General features: G+C 34.8%; 1 protein-coding gene across 6 annotated transcripts in view; it reads left to right on the forward strand.

Annotated features, from left to right (window-relative positions):
• Nucleotides 1-22,568, forward strand: part of NIPBL (NIPBL cohesin loading factor) — a 194,153-nt gene that overhangs the window by 138,327 nt on the left and 33,258 nt on the right. For all 6 annotated transcript variants that reach the window (XM_015451282.4, XM_073993316.1, XM_005556732.5 and 3 more), the window contains 12 exons: nucleotides 1,047-1,185; nucleotides 3,506-3,588; nucleotides 4,874-5,006; nucleotides 5,863-6,006; nucleotides 8,148-8,237; nucleotides 9,614-9,828; nucleotides 9,929-10,031; nucleotides 11,233-11,331; nucleotides 11,426-11,572; nucleotides 13,733-13,867; nucleotides 15,351-15,449; nucleotides 16,486-16,539. In XM_015451282.4, the coding sequence (XP_015306768.1) occupies nucleotides 1,047-1,185; nucleotides 3,506-3,588; nucleotides 4,874-5,006; nucleotides 5,863-6,006; nucleotides 8,148-8,237; nucleotides 9,614-9,828; nucleotides 9,929-10,031; nucleotides 11,233-11,331; nucleotides 11,426-11,572; nucleotides 13,733-13,867; nucleotides 15,351-15,449; nucleotides 16,486-16,539 (1,441 nt within the window). The remainder of the gene's footprint in view (nucleotides 1-1,046; nucleotides 1,186-3,505; nucleotides 3,589-4,873; nucleotides 5,007-5,862; nucleotides 6,007-8,147; nucleotides 8,238-9,613; nucleotides 9,829-9,928; nucleotides 10,032-11,232; nucleotides 11,332-11,425; nucleotides 11,573-13,732; nucleotides 13,868-15,350; nucleotides 15,450-16,485; nucleotides 16,540-22,568) is intronic.

The following is a 22,568-nucleotide window of genomic DNA, read 5'->3' on the forward strand; positions in this document are numbered from 1 at the left end:
TCTAGTGCAATGTAGGATGCTTAGCAGCGTCCCTGATCTCTACCCATTAGATGCCAATAGACACCCTTCCTCCTTCCACTTGTGGCAACCAAAATTATCTCCAGGCACTGGAGAGCAAAATCATTCCTTACTACAAACCACTAGTCAGTGCTATTGCAAATATGGCTCAAAAGAATCAGATCAGTTCAAAGAGGATTTTATAAGATTTTTTTGTCTCAAAAAAAAACAAAGATTACTCTAATGGCAGTATGGAGAATAATCATGGAGATTAAATGCTCTTTAATCACTAAGCACACTGTTAATAAGGAATGTTATCCACTGCTATGGTCAGCATTATTGTCTTTGCCATCATAGATAATCACCGGAATTATCTTAATATTCCTGAGTGATTAAAAGTGTTGACGTGGCATATAGGATTATTTTTAAGATTGCTTTGAAGACTTCCTCTCTAAAATAATTATTTTATCTTAATTGTTTTTTGGACTAATTGTATACTGATAAACATTTATTGTCTGTTAAACCTGAAGAAAAACTATCAACATATAAAAGAATGCTTAGATTTTTACAATATCTGTAGAACAAAAGATGTGGACATTGATTTTTTATAATCTATACTACCAACACTAGCACAGATGATCAAAAGCTCTAGCAGATTTTAATACCAAATGAATAACAGATTCAGCAGATGAGTAGCAAAATATATGGGCATTTGGAAACTTTGAAGACTTTTATCATTTTCGAAATCATTTTGAGAAATGTTTAGTATTTTATTATGAATTTTTATCTGCAGTGTAGGTAAAGCATAGAAGTTTTTGTTAATACTGTGTTTTTCCTTTGACTGTTTTAATTATCTGAGCATGCCTAGGCATTTACTTGATGTTTTTGCTAACTTATGACAAATAATTACACATAAGAACACTATTATAAACGCTAAAATCATGCCTAGAAATATTGGCAAACAAAGTATCGTGAAACTTTCAGATAATAGATGACATCTAAATGAGAGTATCTTGATACTCCATACAAGTTTTTTTTCTTCATTAAAGGTTAAACAGTAGTGATATGGATGGAGAACCTATGTATATTCAGATGGTTACAGCACTGGTTTTACAACTTATTCAGTGTGTGGTACACTTACCATCATCAGAGAAGGACTCTAATGCAGAAGAAGATTCAAATAAAAAAGTAAGGAATCTATTAAAGGTTTACAACTGTACGTTATTGAAGGAAACATCTGTATTCTCTGTCATTCTCATAAAACGGAAATTCTTTTTTTTTTCCTTCTGTCTTTTTGAGATGGAGTCCTGCTCTGTCACCTAGGCTGGAGTGCAGTGGCACCATCTCAGCTCACTGCAACTTCTGCCTCCCAGGTTCAAGTTATTCTCCTGCCCCAGCCTCCTGAGTAGCTGGGATTACAGGCACATACCACCACGCCCAGCTAATTTTTGTATTTTTAGTAGAGACAAGGTTTCACCATGTTGGTCAGGCTGGTCTCGAACTCCTGACCTCGTGGTCCACCCTCCTCAGCCTCCCAAAGTACTGGGGTTAGAGGCGTGAGCCACTGTACCTGGCCCAAACTGGTGTTCTTAAGTAGAGGTTCATGGCTGGGCTTTAAGGTTCTTTTAGAGCACTAGACGTGGTGTTGGAAGAGTTGAGTTCTGGGTCTATCTACCAGTCATAAAACATATAAATCATTTTAATCTGTCTGAGTTCATTCTTCAGCTGTAAAATGGGGGTGATAATACTTATCAAAACTACTATACCAGGTTGTAAGGGTCAGTGAGATATTAAATGTGAAACTGAATAAGACACTATGTAATATATGTGCATGTTGAGTATCCCTGATCCAAAAATCTGGAATCGGAAATGCTCCAAAATCTGAAACTTTTTGAGTACCAAAATGATACTCAAAGGAAATATTCATTAGGGCATTTTGCATTTCAGATTTTCAGATTAGGGATACTGAACCCGTATATAAATGCATAACATAGGATTATAATAACATTAAATTCATGTGGAAAATGAGTTTATTCCCTCCCTAATAGGTAGCTCATGCTGAAGATTTGCTTTTGGTTTTATAGCTTTTGGAGATGTTTAGAATTTTTCCAAGTGTATACTTTTACCTCAACAAAAGTTTAAGAGAAACAAATAATTTTGTTTATCTACTGTTAGAGCCAAGCATATGTGTGTATCTTTTGGGGAATAATGATAAATATATAATAATTATTAATAACTGGACAGGCACTTTGGCTCATGCCCATAATCCCAGCACTTTGCGAGGTCAGGGCGGGCAGATTGCTTGAGGCCAGGAGTTCAAGACCAGCTTGGGCAACATGACAAAACCCTGTCTCTACAAAAAATACATAAATTAGCTGGTCGTGGTGGTATGCACCTGTCATCCCAGCTACTCAGGAGGCTGAAACGGGAGGGTCGATCGAGCCTTGAGAGATCGAGACTCAGTGAGCCAAGATTGTGCCACTGCACTCCGGCCTAGGTGACAGAATGAGACCCTGTCTAAAAATGAATGAACGAAAGAAAGAAAGTCAAATATTACCTGAAAAGTTCAGATCCTCTTTATTTCTCCCATCCCAATCCCATTGTTTGTCTCTAGTCTTCCTTTCCTAACCAGTGGTGACAAGTATGATGAATATGTTTGTTTCTTTCTTTTAATTATTTTTATGTAAATTCGATATACAAGTATTTCATTTTTAAAATTTACGTAAAGGACAGTGATGACATATTTACAGCTAATTTTTTTCACTCAGCATCACTTTTAATACATACAACTCATACTAGATTGTTTTTTTACTTGAATTAAAAACACCATATCATAGAATCACAACTTAGAGCAAAAGTTTCTCTAGATATACTTAGAAGTAGAATTAAGATAGTATACATGCATTAACTTTACTGGAAGTTGTCAATTTGCTTACTAAAGGGGTGTTTCAGTTTATAGCCCTACTTCTTACTTAAAATTATGGTCATTGAGAAATACTCATGTTATTTTGCATTTTCCTGGCTATTAGTGAGCTTGAGCCCCTTTTCCTGTAGTTATTTGTCTGTTGGATTTTTATAACTATGAATTGACTATTTATATCCTAATCTTTAAATTTCTGATGAAGGCGTTGAATTTTTTTTTTTTTGATTGTATGGATTATGTGTTTCTTAAACTTTGAGGTTGATAGATGTTTTCTAAATTCTTTTTGTATTTTCAATCCATTTCTTTCTGTTCTGACCAGAAACAACTATTGATATTAAATTTGTTAACCGCATTTGTTACTGTTACATATTTTAATAACACTCTATCTGTATTTTTATTTGTTTCTATAAAGTTTTAAAATATGCTTAGTGTGCTAATTTTGGCTTCTGTCTTTATATATAATAGAATATTTTAAGCATTTTAGTATTTAAATGTATTACCCCTCTTCAGCAGTAACATGACAATAGCAACAGGGCTAACTTATTGATTATTGTATCTTTATAAACTCATTTTTTTTAATTCTAGGTTGACCAGGATGTTGTCATTACCAACTCTTATGAAACAGCTATGCGAACAGCCCAAAACTTCCTCTCCATCTTCCTTAAAAAGTGAGTAACGTTAATATAAATCTGGTTTTTCTTTCCACAGTGTAGAGAATAGTTCATTTTTTAAAAAAAGATGAATCCATTTTCCTGCCATAATCTGAACCTTGAATACATCTTCCTGACCCTTGGTTTCTTCATCTTTAAAATGAGGCAATTGGAGTATTAAAAATCTGAAATTGGTATGGGACTACGGGGGGAAAAAATCTAAAATTTTGTGAATTTGCTTATCTGTTAGACTCCAGAAATTAAAGTACTAGATTAAAATTCTGTAATTTGTCTTCAGTAAATTTTGGAGAATTTTCCTATGGTACCTGAATAGGAAAGTTTGTGAAGAGATGTTATTTAGCCTCCATCAGAATTTTTTTTTTTTTCTTTTAATGAGACGGAGTTTCGCTCTTGGTGCCCAGGCTGGTGTGCAATGGTGCGATCTCGGCTCATCTCAACCTCCACCTTCCAGGTTCAAGCGATTCTCCTGCCTCAGCCTCCCAAGTAGGTGGGATTACAGGCATGCACCACCATGCCCCGCTAATTTTTGTATTTTTTGTAGAGACGGGGTTTCCCCACGTTGGTCAGGCTGGTCTCAAACTCCCGACCTCTGGTGATCCACCCGCCCTGACCTCCCAAAGTGCTGGGATTACAGGCGTGAGCCACCGCACCCAGCCTAGCCTCCATAAGAATTTATGGTGATCTTGGCTGGGTGCCGTGGCTCACGCCTGTAATCCCAGCACTTTGGGAGGCCGAGGCAGGCGGATTACAAGGTCAGGAGTTCGAGACCAGCCTGACCAACATGGTGAAACCCCATCTCTACTAAAAATACAAAAAATTTAAAAATTAGTGAGACATGGTGGTGCACACCTGTAGTCCCAGCTACTTGGGAGGCTGAGGCAGGAGAATCACTGGAACCTGGAAGATGGAGGGTGGCTGTAAGCCGAGATCACACCACTGCACTCCAGCTTGGGTGAGAGCAAGACTCCATCTCAAAAAAAAAAAAAAAGAAGAATTTGTGGTAATCTTGTAGGTAGAAAAACAGTGGTCATTTTTTTTTAAATGTGTTTCACTTGCAAGAAAGTAATATTAGTTTTGGTTAATGAATTCCCTTTAATTAAGCAGAAAGTGGAGTTTGTGAAATAGACTCATTTAAAGCCATATTTTATTTAATGTACTTTTATATATCTTGTTACTAAACATAGAGAAAAGAAAACTTAGCTAACAATTTCAGTCATGTTGGTAGACAGATGACTGACATGTTGTCACCTAAATTGACATCCTTTTCATTGTTTTTGAACAGATGTGGTAGTAAGCAAGGTGAAGAAGATTACAGACCACTGTTTGAAAATTTTGTTCAAGACCTTCTTTCAACAGTCAATAAGCCTGAATGGCCAGCTGCTGAACTACTCCTTAGTTTGTTAGGGAGACTGTTGGTAAGAGTATAGCATTTAAAGATTATTAGATTACTAGAAGACAACATAATGAGGATGTACTCTGATTCACAGATGATGAATTCTTTAAAAATGTGTAAGGAAATATGAACATTGCATCTCTTTTTGCATGTGCATAACTGTACACAATATTGTCAGTACCTTGTAGAAAATTTTCAAATGTTGTGAAGTTTGGTGCTTTCATTTCATTACATAAGATAAGAAAACAGTGCTTTAACAATTTTTTTTGTGGGGGGGAATGTTATATTGTTAAAAGTATCTCAACAGTGAGTCATAAGTTACTCATTTCAAAGCATGAAAATGATTAATGTAGACTCCTTATCATCTTTAAGAGTATTTATACAAATACATGGCATTTTGTAATCCTCATGTAATGCAGTAGGTAAATGCAAAGAAATACTGTGACTCTCTTTATTTTTAAACTACATTTGAACTTGCACAATACACATTGTTACAAAGCTTCTGGGACCTTTTGTGGATGGGAAAATATGTTAATACTATTCTGAAACTATAATAACTTTTTATAGGCATCAGAATTCCACCCTTAGAAATTTGTATTCAGTAATACCACATTTTGTGCAAATATACAGTTGAGCCTACATATTTAAAGAGTTATGTTGTTCTTAAGGAAGTTTAATCTGTAATTTTTTTAGTCACATGAAAATGTTCAGATTCCAGAAAATCAAAAGGCAAAAATGACTTTATGGGACAGTATCACAGGGGGAAAAAAAAGTTTAAATTTTAAATTATACAATTTAGATTGGGAATTTATATGATAAATTGCTATTTAAAATATATTGTTATAAATTATTAAATCAAAAACTATTTTGATATTTAGGTTCATCAGTTCAGTAACAAGTCAACAGAGATGGCTTTAAGAGTGGCATCTCTTGATTACCTTGGAACCGTTGCTGCACGGCTGAGGAAAGATGCTGTTACAAGCAAAATGGATCAAGGATCTATAGAACGCATTTTAAAACAGGTACTAAGATACAGGATTAAAATTGTGGGAATAAATAATAGTTATTTTCTTTGGATGTCCTTCCATTACTTTTGCATTTCATTTTGTGGATTCAAAGTAAGATTTTTACTTCTAAAAGTGGACTTTTCAAAGCCCCAGTGAGAAATTTTAAGACCCGAGAACGAATTGTTTAGTCTAACAGGGACTTCTGAATGGTTCATATAAATCATTTACTTTCTTTTTGTGAAGTACTCTTAATAATGTATAATGGTGTTTTATATTTGATTTAACATAAATTTTATTTAAGTTTTTAATTTACTGAATGGTGATTTAGCATACCCAATAAGATTGTTTTGTACTTTTGAATGTTATGTATCTTCTGATACCAAGGAGATGTGAGGAGAGCTTTTTTATACTTTATTAGAGAGTTTTCATATGGGGGGAAAAAGTGTTTTATTGCTTTTTTTTTTTTTTTAATGTGGATAAGGTGGTAGTAATAAAGTTATGTGAGAAAACTGGTGAGGAAATGATTTCTAATCCTACTGTATACAACTTCTGTTTTCATTTTTTTCTAGTCTTTTTTTATGCTCATAATCATATCCATGTTGGTAGAAATGCCTCTATTTTTTTTTTGCTATAGTTCATGTTTTGAAATAATTTCAACCTTAGAGAAAAATTGTAGGAATACTACAAAGAACTCCCGTAAAAACTTCTTGCAAATTCCTCAATTATTGACAATTTACAAAATTTGCTTTATCATCTTTCAAAATATAGATGTATATGTGTCTGTATATGCATTTATTTAAAATTTTGTTTTGAACCACTTGGAAGTTGCAGACGTGATTCCCTCTTTACCCCTGAATTCTCTAATGCAGTGATTTTCAAAGTGTGATCCCCTTGACAAGTAGCACCAATATTAAAATCACCTGGGAACTAACAAGTACATTTCTAACAAAAATACAAATTCTTAGGACCCTCCCTGGACCTACTGAATCAAAAACTCTTGGTTTAACAAGCCCTCCAGGTGATTCTAATGAGTGAATGCTGAAGCTTGGGAGCCACTGCTTAGTGTATATTTCTGTAAACAAGAGCTCTCACTTAAATATCTATAGTACAATTATCAAAAGCAAAAAATTATCATTAATATAATATTAACATCTAATATAATACTACAGTACCTACTCTGGTAAATTATAATTTGTTGCTGTCATTATTTTAATGCTCAAATCATCCTAGATTTGATCAATGAGAACCCTTTGAAGCTGGCTTTTATGTCCTTTTGATATGTTCCCATCATAATTTGAGGGCTTGCTTTCTAGAACAAAAAGGTGTTTCAGGCAGATCTTTTACCTTCCCTACCCTAGCACTGGGATCAGCTGTTTCTCCTAGGAATCTTGGTTCCTTTTATTGGTGAATTGTAATGTAGAAACGAAGATCTAGTTACTGGATGACTTACTGTATTTCTTAAAGTGGGCCTGGAACCTCTTATTGCCATGTATGGCTATATTGATTATACATTGTGCAACTCAAGGGGAAGGATCATTTGTAAATTTTCATGACTCTCAACGCGTATTTCCAAAAGCAAATTCTTCCTACCTCTGAAGATTTAACACATTTTTCTGATCATTTTTATGTCAACTACCTATGAGCTCTTTTTTTAAAAAAATGACATGTAGTTCATAAAAATAAAGACTGGGTGCAGTGGCTTAAACCTATAATCTCAGGAGGGTGGATTATTTGAGATCAGGAGTTCAAGACCAGCTTGGTCAACATGGTGAAACCCTGTTTCTACTAAAAATACAAAAATTAGCCAGTCATTGTGGACCATGCCTGTAGTCACAGCTACTAGGGAGTCTGAGGCAGAAGAATTGTATTAACCCAGGAGGCAGAGGTTGCAGTGAGCCAAGATAGTGCCACTGGACTCCAGCCTGGGCAACAGAGTGAAACTCCATCTCAAAAAAAGTAAAACAAAAAAGGCAAACTTCAGCTACCAATATATAATATTTTTCAGAAATACTATTTTTCTGTTTCCTTTTAGTTAACTGTGGTTGTATTTTCATTTTTAATACCAGTTTTTCCCTGAGATTTGTGTTTACAATTAGATGATTTATAAAAGCACACCAGTAATACCTTTTTTTGTTCTTATTTGGTTTATTCTATAGGTTTCAGGAGGGGAAGATGAAATCCAACAATTACAAAAAGCCTTGCTTGATTACTTGGATGAAAACACTGAGACTGATCCTTCACTAGTGGTAGGATTGTTTTCCCCTTTTTTGGAGATATTAAATGTTTATTTAAATTGGGTTTAAGAAAATTGGGAGGTAGGATGATGAAGAGGAAAACTTAAGTTGTTTGGAATATTTATCTTCAAAACAAAGGGATACTTGATAATCTAAACAGAAAAGAATGCTTTGGGTTGATTTGTCTTATATGGAATTCTGGTTAAGGATACTGTACTGTCCTAAAATTGTGTGACAAGAGAAATATTTGGAAGTCTCTCCATAAGTGATCTTTGAGACTAGGCTAGGTCATTGGTTCTCAGAGTAAGTATGGGCCAAGTGGTACATGAGATGATCTATAAGCCTGTAAAAATAAACTATTGGATTTTTATATATTTTTTAAATATAATTTTACTTTTATTTCATGTATGTTACGTAATATAACCAAAATGTTAGTATAAGAGGTTCATGTACAAAATTTATAAACTGTTATTTGAGAACATTATACATAGAGGTATTTGATTTTATTTTTTAACTGATGGGATATGTAATTGAAAGAAATGGGATACCACTAAGCTATTCAGCCAGATACTGCAGGTTTTCAGTTTGTATTCAAATGAACAGATTTACAGGTGTGTCTCAGTGTTAAACTATTTCAGTGACAGTTGTCTTGTGTGTTTCTTGGAGAACTAACATTTGAAAACAGATGAATTCTTCTACCTTCAGCATTTTATCCAGTTGATAGAAACTTTCCTAGTTGACCCATCATCTAATTTTGTCATGATATTGTTCTTGATTAAGTAGTTGATAATAGTATTCTATATTTAATACACTTGTGTTTATCAAATTATCTTGACATCATTAAGTATTGGAACATAGTGAAATAATAAGTTTTCTAACATTTAGGATATTCTAAATTTTCTGGCTTTCTTAAAATCTGTTTTTATGGCCGGGCGCGGTGGCTCAAGCCTGTAATCCCAGCACTTTGGGAGGCCGAGATGGGCGGATCACGAGGTCAGGAGATCGAGACCATCCTGGCTAACACGGTGAAACCCCGTCTCTACTAAGAAATACAAAAAATAGCCGGGCGAGGTGGCAGCGCCTGTAGTCCCAGCTACTCGGGAGGCTGAGGCCGGAGAATGGCGTGAACCCGGGAGGCGGAGCTTGCAGTGAGCCGAGATCCGGCCACTGCACTCCAGCCTGGGCTACAGAGCGAGACTCCGTCTCAAAAATAAAAAATAAAAAAATAAAAAAATAAAAAAAAAAATCTGTTTTTATCACATGGGAGTTGTTATAAAGTAAACTTTAATATTTGTATTCCTGTAATGTGAGCACTCCAACTTTATTACTTAACTTGGAAATCTTGTTGCTAATTTCATCAAGCTCAAGTCTGTCTAATTTCTTTCCAGTTTTCTCGTAAATTTTATATAGCCCAGTGGTTTCGAGACACGACTCTGGAAACAGAAAAAGCAATGAAATCACAAAAAGATGAAGAATCATCTGAAGGAACACATCATGCAAAGGAAATTGAGACAACTGGCCAAATTATGCATCGAGCTGAAAACCGAAAAAAGTTTCTTAGAAGCATTATCAAAACCACACCTTCTCAGTTTAGCACATTAAAGTAAGATCCAAGGAGAAAACAGTTTACATTTATCTCCTTGATATCTAGATACCTAAGTTACAAAAAAGAAAAATAAATTTTTAATGACTTTTTGTTGCAGGATGAACTCTGATACTGTGGACTACGATGATGCTTGCTTGATTGTTCGATACTTGGCCTCCATGAGGCCGTTTGCCCAGAGCTTTGATATTTATTTGACACAGGTAAACTGGACAAGAATTCCTTATACAGTGATGTTGATTTTTCTGATTCCGGATGCTTGTGAGTAGTATATAATGTCATTCATTGTTGAGTACAGTACTCAAAAGATCATAGATGTAGTGTTTGTTTTAAGGTTTTGTATTAAAATGTCCAACCAGGTGCAGTGGCTCAGGCCTGTAATCCCAACACTTTGGGAAGCCAAGGCAGGTGGATCACCTGAGGTCAGGAGTTCGAGACCAACCTGACAAACATGATGAAACCCCGTCTCTACTAAAAATACAAAAATTAACTGGGCGTGGTGGCACGCATCTGTAATTCCAGCTACTCAGGAGGCTGAGGCTGGAGAATCGCTTGACCCTGGAAGGTGGAAGTTGCAGTGAGCCGAGATCATGCCATTGCATTCCAACCTAGGCAACAAGAGGGAAACTCCATCTCAAAACAAAAGTCCTTGTTCTACATCCCTTTTACATATTCTTGTTTTACAAATAAACTGATACATATATATTTGTATGAATGCACACACATATGGTGTCAGTAGAGTAAGTGACATTATAAAAACATTTAACTAAATCCCAGCACTTTGGGAAGCCAAGGCAGGCAGATCATGAGGTCAGGAGATCAAGACCTTCCTGGCTAACACAGTGAAACCCTGTCTCTACTAAAAATACAAAAAATTAGCTGCCGTGGTGGCACGTGCCTGTAATCCCAGCTACTCAGGAGTCTGAGGCAGGAGAATCGCTTGAACCCGGGATACAGAGGTTGCAGGGAGCCAAGATCACGCCACTGCACTCCAGCCTGGGCAACGGAGCGAGACTCCATCCCAAAAAAATAAAATAAAATAATAAAATAAGATCCAAAATATTCAACTACCAAATTATGATTTAAATGACACTAAATATCTTTGATTCAAGTTACACATAGCAAGGTTTTAGTGGGGCTACAGGTTCTGCAAATGAAGCATAACAATTAAAAAACAGGTTTAATTGGATAAAGGAAAGGCTCCAAAGTATGGACTGCATACTTAACACCTGTACTGATCTTTAAGTTACACTTTCAATCAGTAGAAAAGATCCTTTACTCATTTATATACAGAATAAAGAGAGGTAAATAATAGATTTGTTTTCTTTTGCATGTTTTCATGCTATTTTAAATTATATTTTATGTATTCTAAAATTTACGAAAATGTCAATGTTTGCTTGGCAGATCTTACGAGTTCTTGGTGAAAATGCAATTGCTGTTCGAACAAAAGCCATGAAGTGTTTGTCTGAGGTTGTTGCTGTAGACCCCAGTATTCTAGCAAGGGTAAAGAGCAAAAATGATTCTTTCTTTTCTATTCAAATTGGAATATTCACTCTATTTAGGTATAAATTGCTTTTTTTTCTTCATTTTTCTTTAGCTTGATATGCAACGAGGTGTTCATGGACGATTGATGGATAATTCGACTAGTGTCCGAGAAGCAGCAGTAGAATTACTAGGTCGATTTGTCCTTTGTCGACCTCAGCTTGCTGAACAGTATTATGATATGCTGATTGAAAGAATATTGGTATGTTTGTCATTTTTATAATGATTCATGAATATAATTTTGCCGTTCAAGTATCATGTTTTGTTTTAAAGTGTTAAGCTAGAAAAATAAATGTACCAATTATATATTTATATTGTCTAATTTATGAATTATTGCCACTTTCTAAACAAGTGCATATTTTCAAGAATAGCCCTTGCAGTATCATAAAACAAATCATTGGTAATAATTGGATTCCTTTTTTCAGTTGCTATTTCTTTTTAATTACACCAGTTTACAATGAGTAGATGATAGGAACCACATGGGATAGTTAAATGTTTTTGAACAAGAATCTAGAGTGATTTTATGTATATATATATGTATGTATATATATAAACAAGAAGAATTATTTCAGTGAGAGACAAGTACAGAACGTTGGTATCTGACAATATTTTTGGATGCCTTATGTGCATCTTCTTGTTTCCTTAAAGCTGAGTAATGATGAGCTCAGATACCTACAAGTTAAGCCCAAAAGTTCTTTGAGGTTTAAGAGCAAACTTAAGAAGTTCTGCATACATCATGGAATTCTCTGGCTCTGAAGCATCTTTCTGAAAAATAAAAGGAAACATTGGCATTAGGAGATATCTGTGGAATCTCCACACTACTCACTGCAGGCATATTGACTTACTCAACATAGATGTACTAGTGCACAAAATCAAGTATTATCTCAATGACAAGAGTTTATTTTGTCACCCTTGGCCTAGTATCAGAACATTGTGTGACAGAAGTATAGAGTAATTTTTAGCTTCAACTAGGCATAAATCTTGGTTAAGAAACAAATAATTTAGAGAAAGGCTGGAAAATTTTTTTTCCTTCTTAGGGCTTCCATCACAGGATTCCCAAATATCTAATGAACTCTGGTATTGGTAACCCTAGTAAAATATCCTAAAATATTTTGGGAATTGCTAAAATCACATAATGGAGATTAATAATTTTGCACACTACATGTCTGATGCTTTTTATTTTTAAAACTCTAAATATGAAAGTTTGTTAAGGAAAAATAGTACAGTGAACACCCTTGTACCTACCTCCATACTTCATCTGTACTTTCTGCTAAATTATTTTAAGTCAAATATTTTTTACTGCTTTTCTTGTGAACACTTCAGTTTGAATCACCAAAAAAATGATACTGTGCTATATAAACAAAACCATTATCTCACCCAAATTAACACTCTCTATTATCATCTGAATACTAGTTCTTAGATCCTCCAATGTCCTAAAAATGTTTTTTCATTCTCCTTTTTTAAGAATCAGAATTCAGTCAAAGGTAATATGTTGCATTTGGGGGTCATGTCTTAAAATTGAAGACTATATTCTTTTTTTTTTTTCTTTTTTACATACTTCCCATATGACATTGACTGGTTAAAAAGGCCTGATCCTTTGTTACTTTCCCATGCTTTGTTTAATTTAACTTGTGTTTTGTATCTCTTACAAACCATAAGATAGGCCAGGCGCAGTGCCTCATGCCTGTAATCCCAGCTCTTTGGGAGGCTGAGGCAGGTGTATCATCAAAGATCAGGAGTTTGAGACCAGCCTGGCCAACATGGTGAAACACTGTTTCTACTAAAAATACAAAAATTAGGTAGGCATGGTGGTATGCGCCTGTAATCCCAGCTACCTGGGAGGCTGAGGCAGGAGAATCACTTGAGCCTGGGAGGCAGAGGTTGCAGTGAGCTGAGATCGCACCATTGTACCCCAGCCTGGGCGACAAGAGCAAAACTCCGTCTCAAAAAAAAAAAAGAAATAACCATAAGATAATGCCAAAGGTTTGATTAGATTCAGGTTAAACATTTTTATGAAGTCACTTTATAAGTGATACTTCGTGTGCTGTTTAAGTGCCAGACACTATATTAAAGCTTATGTTTGTTTTGTAATTTAATTTTTACAAGCGTATACTTCTAGTCTTGTGTCCAGGGCTTAACTATAAAATATGTTTCTATATATTAGATATCATACTTTAAAAGTAAAGACAATATAATAACACATTTATAGTAGCAGTAAGAAAGCATGTAAAGAGCAAATATGTCAAATGTGTTTATCATGTTAACAAATAGCGAACATACTGCGTGTGGATACGTATTTTCTAATTTCACACACAAGGCATCTCAATTTTTCTGACACTTAAAAATACCTTTCTGTTTTTAGGATACTGGTATCAGTGTCAGGAAAAGAGTAATAAAGATTCTCAGAGACATTTGTATTGAACAGCCAACATTTCCAAAAATCACAGAAATGTGTGTAAAAATGATTCGCAGAGTCAATGATGAAGAGGGCATTAAGGTAATGTTGACTTTTAAATTTATTTTTCATTAATGTTTAAAATAAGTTAAATGTTTATTGCACCTAAATGTTGATTTTAAATATATCCAAAAACTTTACAGTGAGTTTATAAACTTAAGAAAAATACTTTAATACTTTTTTGTTTCTAGATTTTTATTTTAATTATTATAATCTGATCTTAACCAACCAGTTCCACAATGGTAATATCTATTTAAGACTGGCCATAGTAGCTCATGCCTATAATCCCAGCACTTTGGGAGGCCAAGGCAGGAGAATGGCTTGAGGCCAGGAGTTGAAGATCAGCCTGGGCAACATAGTAAGAATCCTATTTCTATAAAAAATAAAATAATGAAAATAATTTTTAAAAATTTCACCAAACATAGTAGAGCATGCTTGTAGTTCCAGCTACACTAGAGACTGACACAGGAAGATTACTTGAGCCCAGGAATTCAAGGCTGCAGTGAGCTATAATCTTGCTGCTGCACTCCTGCCTGGGCAACAGAGTGAGACTCCATCTCAAAAAATGTGCATGTGTGTGTTAATTGATTTATTGATTGTTATTATAGAGATTGCATTATATTCAAAGGTTTCTCATGGATTATTTTAATTTTCAAATGTTATGTTTTTACTTTTCTAAATTATTAGATACTTTGTTTCATTATGTTAAGTGAAATAAGCCAGACACAGAAAATAGCACATATTTTCACTCATATGTGGAAACTTTAAAAAAATTTGTCTCATAGTGATAAAGAATAGAATGATGGTTAGCAGAGGGAGGGAAGGGTTGTGAGGGGTTGAATAAAGAGGGGTTGGTTCACGGTTATCAAAAATACACCTAGAAGGAATAAAATTTGGTGTTCAGTAGCACAATAGGGTGACTATAGTTAACAATAATTTATTATACATTTCAAAATAACTAGAAGAGTGGAAATGGAATGTTCCTAACACAAAGAAATGATAAATGCTTGAGGTGATGGATACCCCAGTTACCCTGATTTGATCATTATACATTGTATGCTTGTATCAAAAGGTCAAATATACTTCATAAATGTGTACAGCTGTTATATATACATAAAAATTTTAGTCCTAAATTCATTAGTAAATTTACATTTATATGTAATAATATATATAATTGTTCCTTTTTTTAAGTTTAGCAAACACTGTAACAACTTCTTCTCCAAAAGCAGTAAATATATTTTTTAGTTTGATCATAAACATTTGAGTGTATAGTATGAAGAAGTTCCAGGCTAGGGATAGTATCACCCATTCGTATTGTTTAAAATCTTTACCAAATTGAAAAATTTTATAGTTTTGAGAAATTGGTAGTTTTAGAAAAAACTGAGGAAATTAATACCAGAAATTCCTGGCAATTTCTGTTTTGATTAGTTATTTATAGCTTTGTGTTGGGCCTAATGATAATTTGGAATTGTGAAATTGCCATATTTGTTATAATTAGTTAATTTGAAATTTCTCTTTCTTCTAGAAATTAGTAAATGAAACATTCCAGAAACTCTGGTTTACTCCAACTCCACACAATGACAAAGAAGCAATGACAAGGAAAATTTTAAACATTACCGATGTGGTAAGAAGGACTGGAACAAGGGTGTGGTCACTGTTGATCCAGACCTAATTGAGGCCTACGTGTCTTATGAAGGAAGAGACAATAATGAGATATTTCATTAATCTTGACATTTCGTACTGCTGCCTTTACTTTATATTTCTGGAGATGCTCAAGGGATGCAAGTAACATGTCGTTGACGTTTCCATATAGCCCTACTTCTTGGCATTAATTGATGTAAACACTGATACTGAGATTTTCCTATTCCTCCAGCAATTAAAAACAGGGAGGGAAAGGAGAAATGGAAGAACAGATACAATCGCCCAAGGGTAATAATCTGCAAAGATAGTAATGCCTACTTTTTTCAGAAATTATGAATATAGATTAGCTAAATTTTTTTATTATGCATAAGCTATACATTTTGTGTTTTTAATATAAGAAATTTTTGCCAGTCACAGTGGCATATGCCTATAATCCCAGCTGCCCAGGAGTCTGAGACGGGGGATCAGGAGATCCTTGAACCAGGAGTTCAAAGCTGCAGTATACTGTAATCATGCCTGTGAATAGGCGCTACACTCCAGCCTGGGCAATATAATAGCAAGATACCTCAAAAAAAAAAAAAAAAAAGAAAAGAAAAGAAATTCTGTATATTCAATTACATCATCTTCTAAATTTCTATTGATGTCTTTAAAATGTGCCATCTAGAAGGGTAATAAGAAACAAATATTTTTGTTCTTAATGTTTAAGATATTACAGATTTTTCTCACAGACTGTAGTTCAAGTTATTGTGCCATTTTAAACTTGTGCCACTTTAAACATTTAGTGCCATATTAAACTTCAATATATTTAACTAATTTCTTCAATGTTTTCCAAGGTATTTTTAGAATAAAGTTCTATAACATTGGTAAATGGTTGTGTTACCGAAAAAATAGTTTCATTTAAAAATAAACTTTTGAATTGAGAGAATTGAAACATGTTTCAGGCTAAAGCATAACAAAAGTGTATGTTATTCAGATTTTTAAATATATTTCTAACTTTGATACTTTTCATCACCCCTTAGGTTGCAGCATGCAGAGATACTGGATATGACTGGTTTGAGCAACTCCTTCAAAATGTGAGTGTTCTTTTGACTCCTGGTAACATAAAATTTAATAGGTTATTTTGTTTTGTTTTGTTTTGTTTGACTATGATTTAAAAGAACCTTTTGAGTTCTTTTGATAGGGAAAATTTATTTCAATGTGTTAGGCTGGATGATTTTGTTAATTTCTCTAATTCAGCTGCCTAGTTTTTTTGTTTGTTTGTTTGTTTGTTTGTTTGTTTGTTTTTTGAGATGGAGTCTCGCTCTCTCACTGTCACCCAGGCTGGAGTGCAGTGGCATAATCTTGGTTCACTTCAACCTCCACCTCCTGGGTTCAAGCAGTTCTCCTGCCTCAGACTCCAGAGTAGCTAGGATTACAGGTGTCCGCCACCACGCCCGGCTAATTTTTGTATTTTTAGTAGAGACGGGGTTTCACCATGTTGGCCACGCTGGTCTCAAACTCCTGACCTCAGGTGATCTGCCTGCCTCGGCCTCCCAAAGTGCTGGGATTATAGGCATGAGCCACACTGCACCTGGCCTTCAGTTGCCTATCATAGAAGTAAGTTTTCTGAATCATTAACTAAAATTCTATCTTACTTTCTTTCCAGATAATTTTTTTCTTTAATCTCTGTACCTAATAGATGCAAGATTTATAAATGTATCAATATATTGCATTAAAAATATAATTACATGATTTAGTATGTTATGCATAGAATTTCCTTTAGTAGTACAGAGTCAAACCACAACTAGTGGTTTTTTTTAAGTTTCATAAAAGGAAATGTTTGTCTCCCTGTGAGTTGTTAAATTTTTTATTTTAAAAAATTTCACATAGGCAGAAATATCCATCACCCGCTTCAAAAATTGTCAGCATTTTCCCAGTCTTGTTATAGCTATCCTTCCCCTATCTGGTTTTCTCCTTTTCTTTCTTTCTTCTTTTGTTTTCCGTAATCCTTTTTTTCTTTTTTTTTTTTTGGGGAGACGGAATCTCACTCTGTCGCCCAAACTGGAGTGCAGTGGCACCATCTCAGCCGGCTCACTGCAACCTCCGCCTCCCAAGTTCAAGGGATTCTCCTACCTCAGCCTCCCAAGTAGCTGGGGTACAGGCACTTGCCACCACACCCAGCTAATTTTTGTATTTTTAGTAGAGATGAAGTTTCGCGTGTTGGCCAGGCTGGTCTCAAACTCCTGACCTCAGGTGATCTACCCACCTCGGCCTCCCCAAGTGCTGAGATTACAGACATGAGCCACCATGCCCAGCCTGTAATACTTTTAAAACAAATGCCAAACTTTATATTATCTCACTCATAGATACTTTAGCATCTATCTATCTGTAGCAGATAATGACTTTAAAAAAAAAAAAAAAAGAATATTATCATTTATATCAAAATAGTAATGCATTATTCCATAACTAATACCTATTCAGTGTTCATATTTTCCTGTCTCAAAAATGTATTTTTATAGTTGGTTTGCAGTTGCTTTGGTTGATATACTCTTAAGTCTCTTATAATAGTTTGCCCCTTATCTCCCTTTTCTCATGCCGCTTGTATGTTTTTCTGTAGAATCTCCCACATTCTGGATTTAATAGGTCACTTTTTTTCTGGTGTCATTTAAGTTGTTCCTCCATCCACCAGTTTTCAAGTAAACTCTTAGTGAAATCTAGAGGCTTAATATGATTAAAGTTCAATTTTTAATCTGGGAGACAAATACCTCATAGGTGGTGGTGAATATTATTGCATCACAGCAGGAAGCACATGTCTAGTTGTCCCATTTTCAGTGATTGATCTTCGATGAATTTAAGTGATGATATACAGTCATGTAACCTCCAACACAATGAACATACAGGATATTACCCTAAAAAACTTCCTCATGCCTTTTTGCAGTTGATCCTCTCTTCCTGGCCCTAGAAAAGTATTGATCTACTTTTTGTCACTATAGTTGTACCTTTTTAGAAGTTCATATCAATGGAATCATACAGTATGCAATCTTGTGTTTGACTTTTTAAACTTAGAATGTTGATTCATTCTTGTTGCTAATATATTAATATACCTTTTTATTGCTGAGTAGTTTCAATGGCATGGATATATCATAATTTCATTATTCACCATTTTGTGGACTTTTGGGTTCTTTCCAGTTTGGGGGTGTTATGAATAATGCTGCTGTGAATATTGGTGTGTAAGGTTTTATGCAGTTGTATGTTTTCATTTATCTTGGGTAAATTCCTAGGAATGTGATTACAGGGTCATATGGTGAGTGAGAAACTGCCAAAATGTTTTTCCAAAATTACTAAACCATTTTTCATTTCCACTATCAGTGTGTGAAAGTTCCAGCTGCTCCACATCCTCACCAATTCTCGTTATTGTCAGTCTTTTTTAAAAAACTTTAGCCATTTTGGTGTGGTGGTAAAAGTAGTACATTACTTTCTTAAGATATCTGTTTTAAAAAACCTTCGTGGTGTTTTCAATGTGTAAATCTTAGACTGTCTTCTTAAATCATTTTTCATTTCATATTTTTACATGATATATTTGGCATCATTTCTTTCCTAAATCAAATAATTAGCTCTATATCACAGAGCCTTATGACCACCTTAGTCAAGTTTATGTCAGCCATCCCAAAAGGTACATCATGATTTCTAAAAGGCTCTAAATCATATATTTCATTTGATAGTTATTATAAATGATCAAGTAAGAATTCAGTGTAACTATCAGAAATGTCACTATTTAGGATTACTAAAAAGAATCTAAAATAATATCCTCCTGTATTAGCAAATTAGAAGCAGAAGGGACATGACCATTTTTATAATCTCTTAGCAATGATAGTTTTACTTGTACATTCTTTGTATCTTTATTCTCTAGTCCCATTTATTTAGTTAGTTAGTTTATCCATCCTATTGATGCTCCCTGTTCTTTGCTTTCCTACTTTAGTTTCTGCCAACAACTTAGTTTACCAATGATACTGTAACTTTGTGATATATTTCCTTATACTAGCAGAGTTTGCTTTAGTGAAAGAAAGCAAACTCAAATATATATATACACACACACACACACACACACACACACATATATATGATAGAAACATAACTCCTCTGAGCAATTATAACGTATGCATAAATGTTAAGAGAAGCTAGGAAGGATATAAAGAATGGACTGCTGTAGTTATTACAAATTCTTGAGTCTAGAATAATTGACATGCTTACTATTTTTACATGAGCACATTACATGCATTGCATTCAGTCCAATTTCAGATATTTCTAATTTTTATTTTTGGATTGGGTTTTGGGGGTTTTGTTGTTCTTGATTGTTTTTTGTAGATCATTGACTCTCCCCAATTATTGAATATGTTTTTCTAGGGAAACTTGAAGTACTACTGAAATAGCTTCAAATTCCCACATGTACTAAACTCTGTTCCTTGTCTAAATAATTATGTTAGTATATCTTTTTTTTTTTTTTTTTTTTGGAGACAGAGTCTTGCTCTGTCATGCAGGCTGGAGTGCAGTGGCACCATCATGGCCCACTGTGACCTCAACGTCCCTGGCTCAAGCAGTCCTTTGTCCTCAGCCTCCCATTTAGCTGGAACCACAGGCATGCCCTACCATGTTTAGCCTCTTTTGCTTTTTTTTTTTTTTTTTTTTTTTTTGAGACAGGATGTCACTGTATTACTCAAGCTTAGTATATCTTTTTTGTTTTTGTTTTTGTTTTTGAGGCAGAGTTTCAGTCTTGTCGCCCAGGGTGGAATGCAGTGGTGTGATCTCTGCTCACTGCAACCTCCGCCTCCTGGGTTTAAGCAATTCTCTTGCCTCAGCCTCCTGAGTAGCTGGAATTACAGGCACCCACCACCACGCCCAGCTACTTTTTTTGTATTAGTAGAGACAGGGTTTCACCATGTTGACCAGGCTGGTCTTGAACTCCTGACCTCAGGTGATCTGCCCGCCTTGGCCTCCCAAAGTGCTGAGATTACAGGTGCAAGCCACCGTGCCCGGCCAGTGTATCATTTTTAAATGTATGGCGCTATCATTCCTTTATAACCTTTAACAATTCATAGTTTTTTGGCATTTTTCAGTAGGATGTGGAAGAATAACTTCTGTCATGAAGGTCCTCACATTTTTTTTGTTTCTAAAATGTACTCCAGTTAGTTTAAACCACTACCATAAATTGAGTAGCTCTTCATGACAGTCTTCTTCAAAAAACACATCCATAGCCCTGTGATGGGTACACAAAAATAGATTTTACAATGCCATTCATTTTACTTACTTATAATCTGAGACTGACCCTTTTTTAGTTTGGAAGGAAAATACAGGCAATGAAAAACAGTTAAGGGTTACCCATGTTTCATCTGTTCCTGTCCTTTGTAATCCAGAGCAAGATCTTTCTGAGTTTACAATGAAATATTTTATCTCTATCAACCAGTGAATGGATAAACTATGATGATTCCATACAATTTAATAGTATTCCACATCAAAAAGGAACAGACTATCAAAACATACAGCAACATAGATAAATAATGAAAACATTGTGCAGAGTAAAAGAAGCCTTACATAGAAGAGTACATACTATAATTCCATTTATACAAAATTCTAGGAGAGGTAAAGCTAATCTATACTGGAAAAAATCAGAAGAGTGGCTGCAGGGAGCTGGGGATTGACTGGGAAAGGACATGAGGGAAATTTCAGGGATGATAGTAGTCGTCCCTATCAGTGGTTCTAAAAGTTACCAGCATTACCTGGGGATTTATTAGAAATGCAAATTCTCAGGCCCTACTCCAGACTTAATTCATCAGTAACTCTGAGGGTAGAGCCCATAATTCTGTATTTTAACAGTCTCTCTCCAGATGATTCAGATATAAGTTAAAGATTGAGAACAACTGTTCTGTATCTTGGTGAACTTGAATTACAATGGTAAATGCATTTGACAAAACTGAGCAAATATACACTAAAAATTTGTGCATTTTATTGCATGTACGTTTTATCTCAAGGAAAAAATGGGTAGTATACTGAAGTCTCCAGTTTACTTTGAAATGTGTTGGAAGTAAAATGGATATAGGTGTGTGTGTATGCATATGCATACATGTATACACGTGTGTGTGTGTGTTCATCCCAGCAGAATAAAGTCTTAAAGGCAGGATCCTGGAGCCAGGCTCAGTAGCTTGCACCCGGAATCCCAGCCTCTCAGAAGGTTGAGGCAGGAGGATCATTTGAAGCCTGGAGTTTTAGACCAGCCTGGACAACATACTGAGACCCCATCTCTAAAAAACATAAATAAATAAAATTAGCTGAGCGTTGTGGCCTGTGCCTGTAGATCCAGCTACTTGGGAGGCAGAGGCAGGAGGATCACTTGAGCCTGGGATTTTTAGGGTGCAGTGAACTGTGATTATGCAACTGCACTTTCTTCTGGGGAATAGAGTGAGACCCTGTCTCACAAAAAATGTTTTTAATGGTAGAATCTAGATGATGGTGGTTAGAGAGTGTTCATGATAAAACTTTTTTCAACTCTTTTGTATGGCTGAAGTTTTTCATAATAAAATATTAAGATGGTGTAAAAATGTACCTATATCACTGGGAATGTTGGTACCTTTAAAAGGTATTTTTTAAATGAGCAAACTAAATTATACTTTAAAAAAATTTTATGCACTTTGATTAGTTCTTTTATATTATGAGTGCATGGCTAATATGTGTGTAGGTTAACATTAAAGTAGAAGAAATCATTTCAGAGTGGGCAAGAAAAAATTTTGATAAAATTCAATATCCTTGAATGATTACTTGTAATAAATGAGGATAAAATGTAAATTCCTTAATCTGACAGATAAAACTATAAAACCTAAAATGAAAATAATGCAAAATGGGAAACTGTGAGCTTTCTTCAAAATCATGAATAAAATATATCAAGGTGATTGTGAAATGTATATGGAAAAGCAGAGAAAAGATAAAAATAATTTCTGCAAAAGCTGGAACACTGACTTGCCTTACAAAATATCGGGACTTATTTTCAAAGATACATTACATAATTAACAGCAGTAATAAGTAGATCAGTACTAAATAGAACAATGGAACAGGATAGAGAGCCCAGAAAACA

Source organism: Macaca fascicularis, chromosome 6, assembly GCF_037993035.2.
Source record: "Macaca fascicularis isolate 582-1 chromosome 6, T2T-MFA8v1.1".
In the NCBI taxonomy this organism is placed as follows: Eukaryota; Metazoa; Chordata; class Mammalia; order Primates; family Cercopithecidae; genus Macaca; species Macaca fascicularis.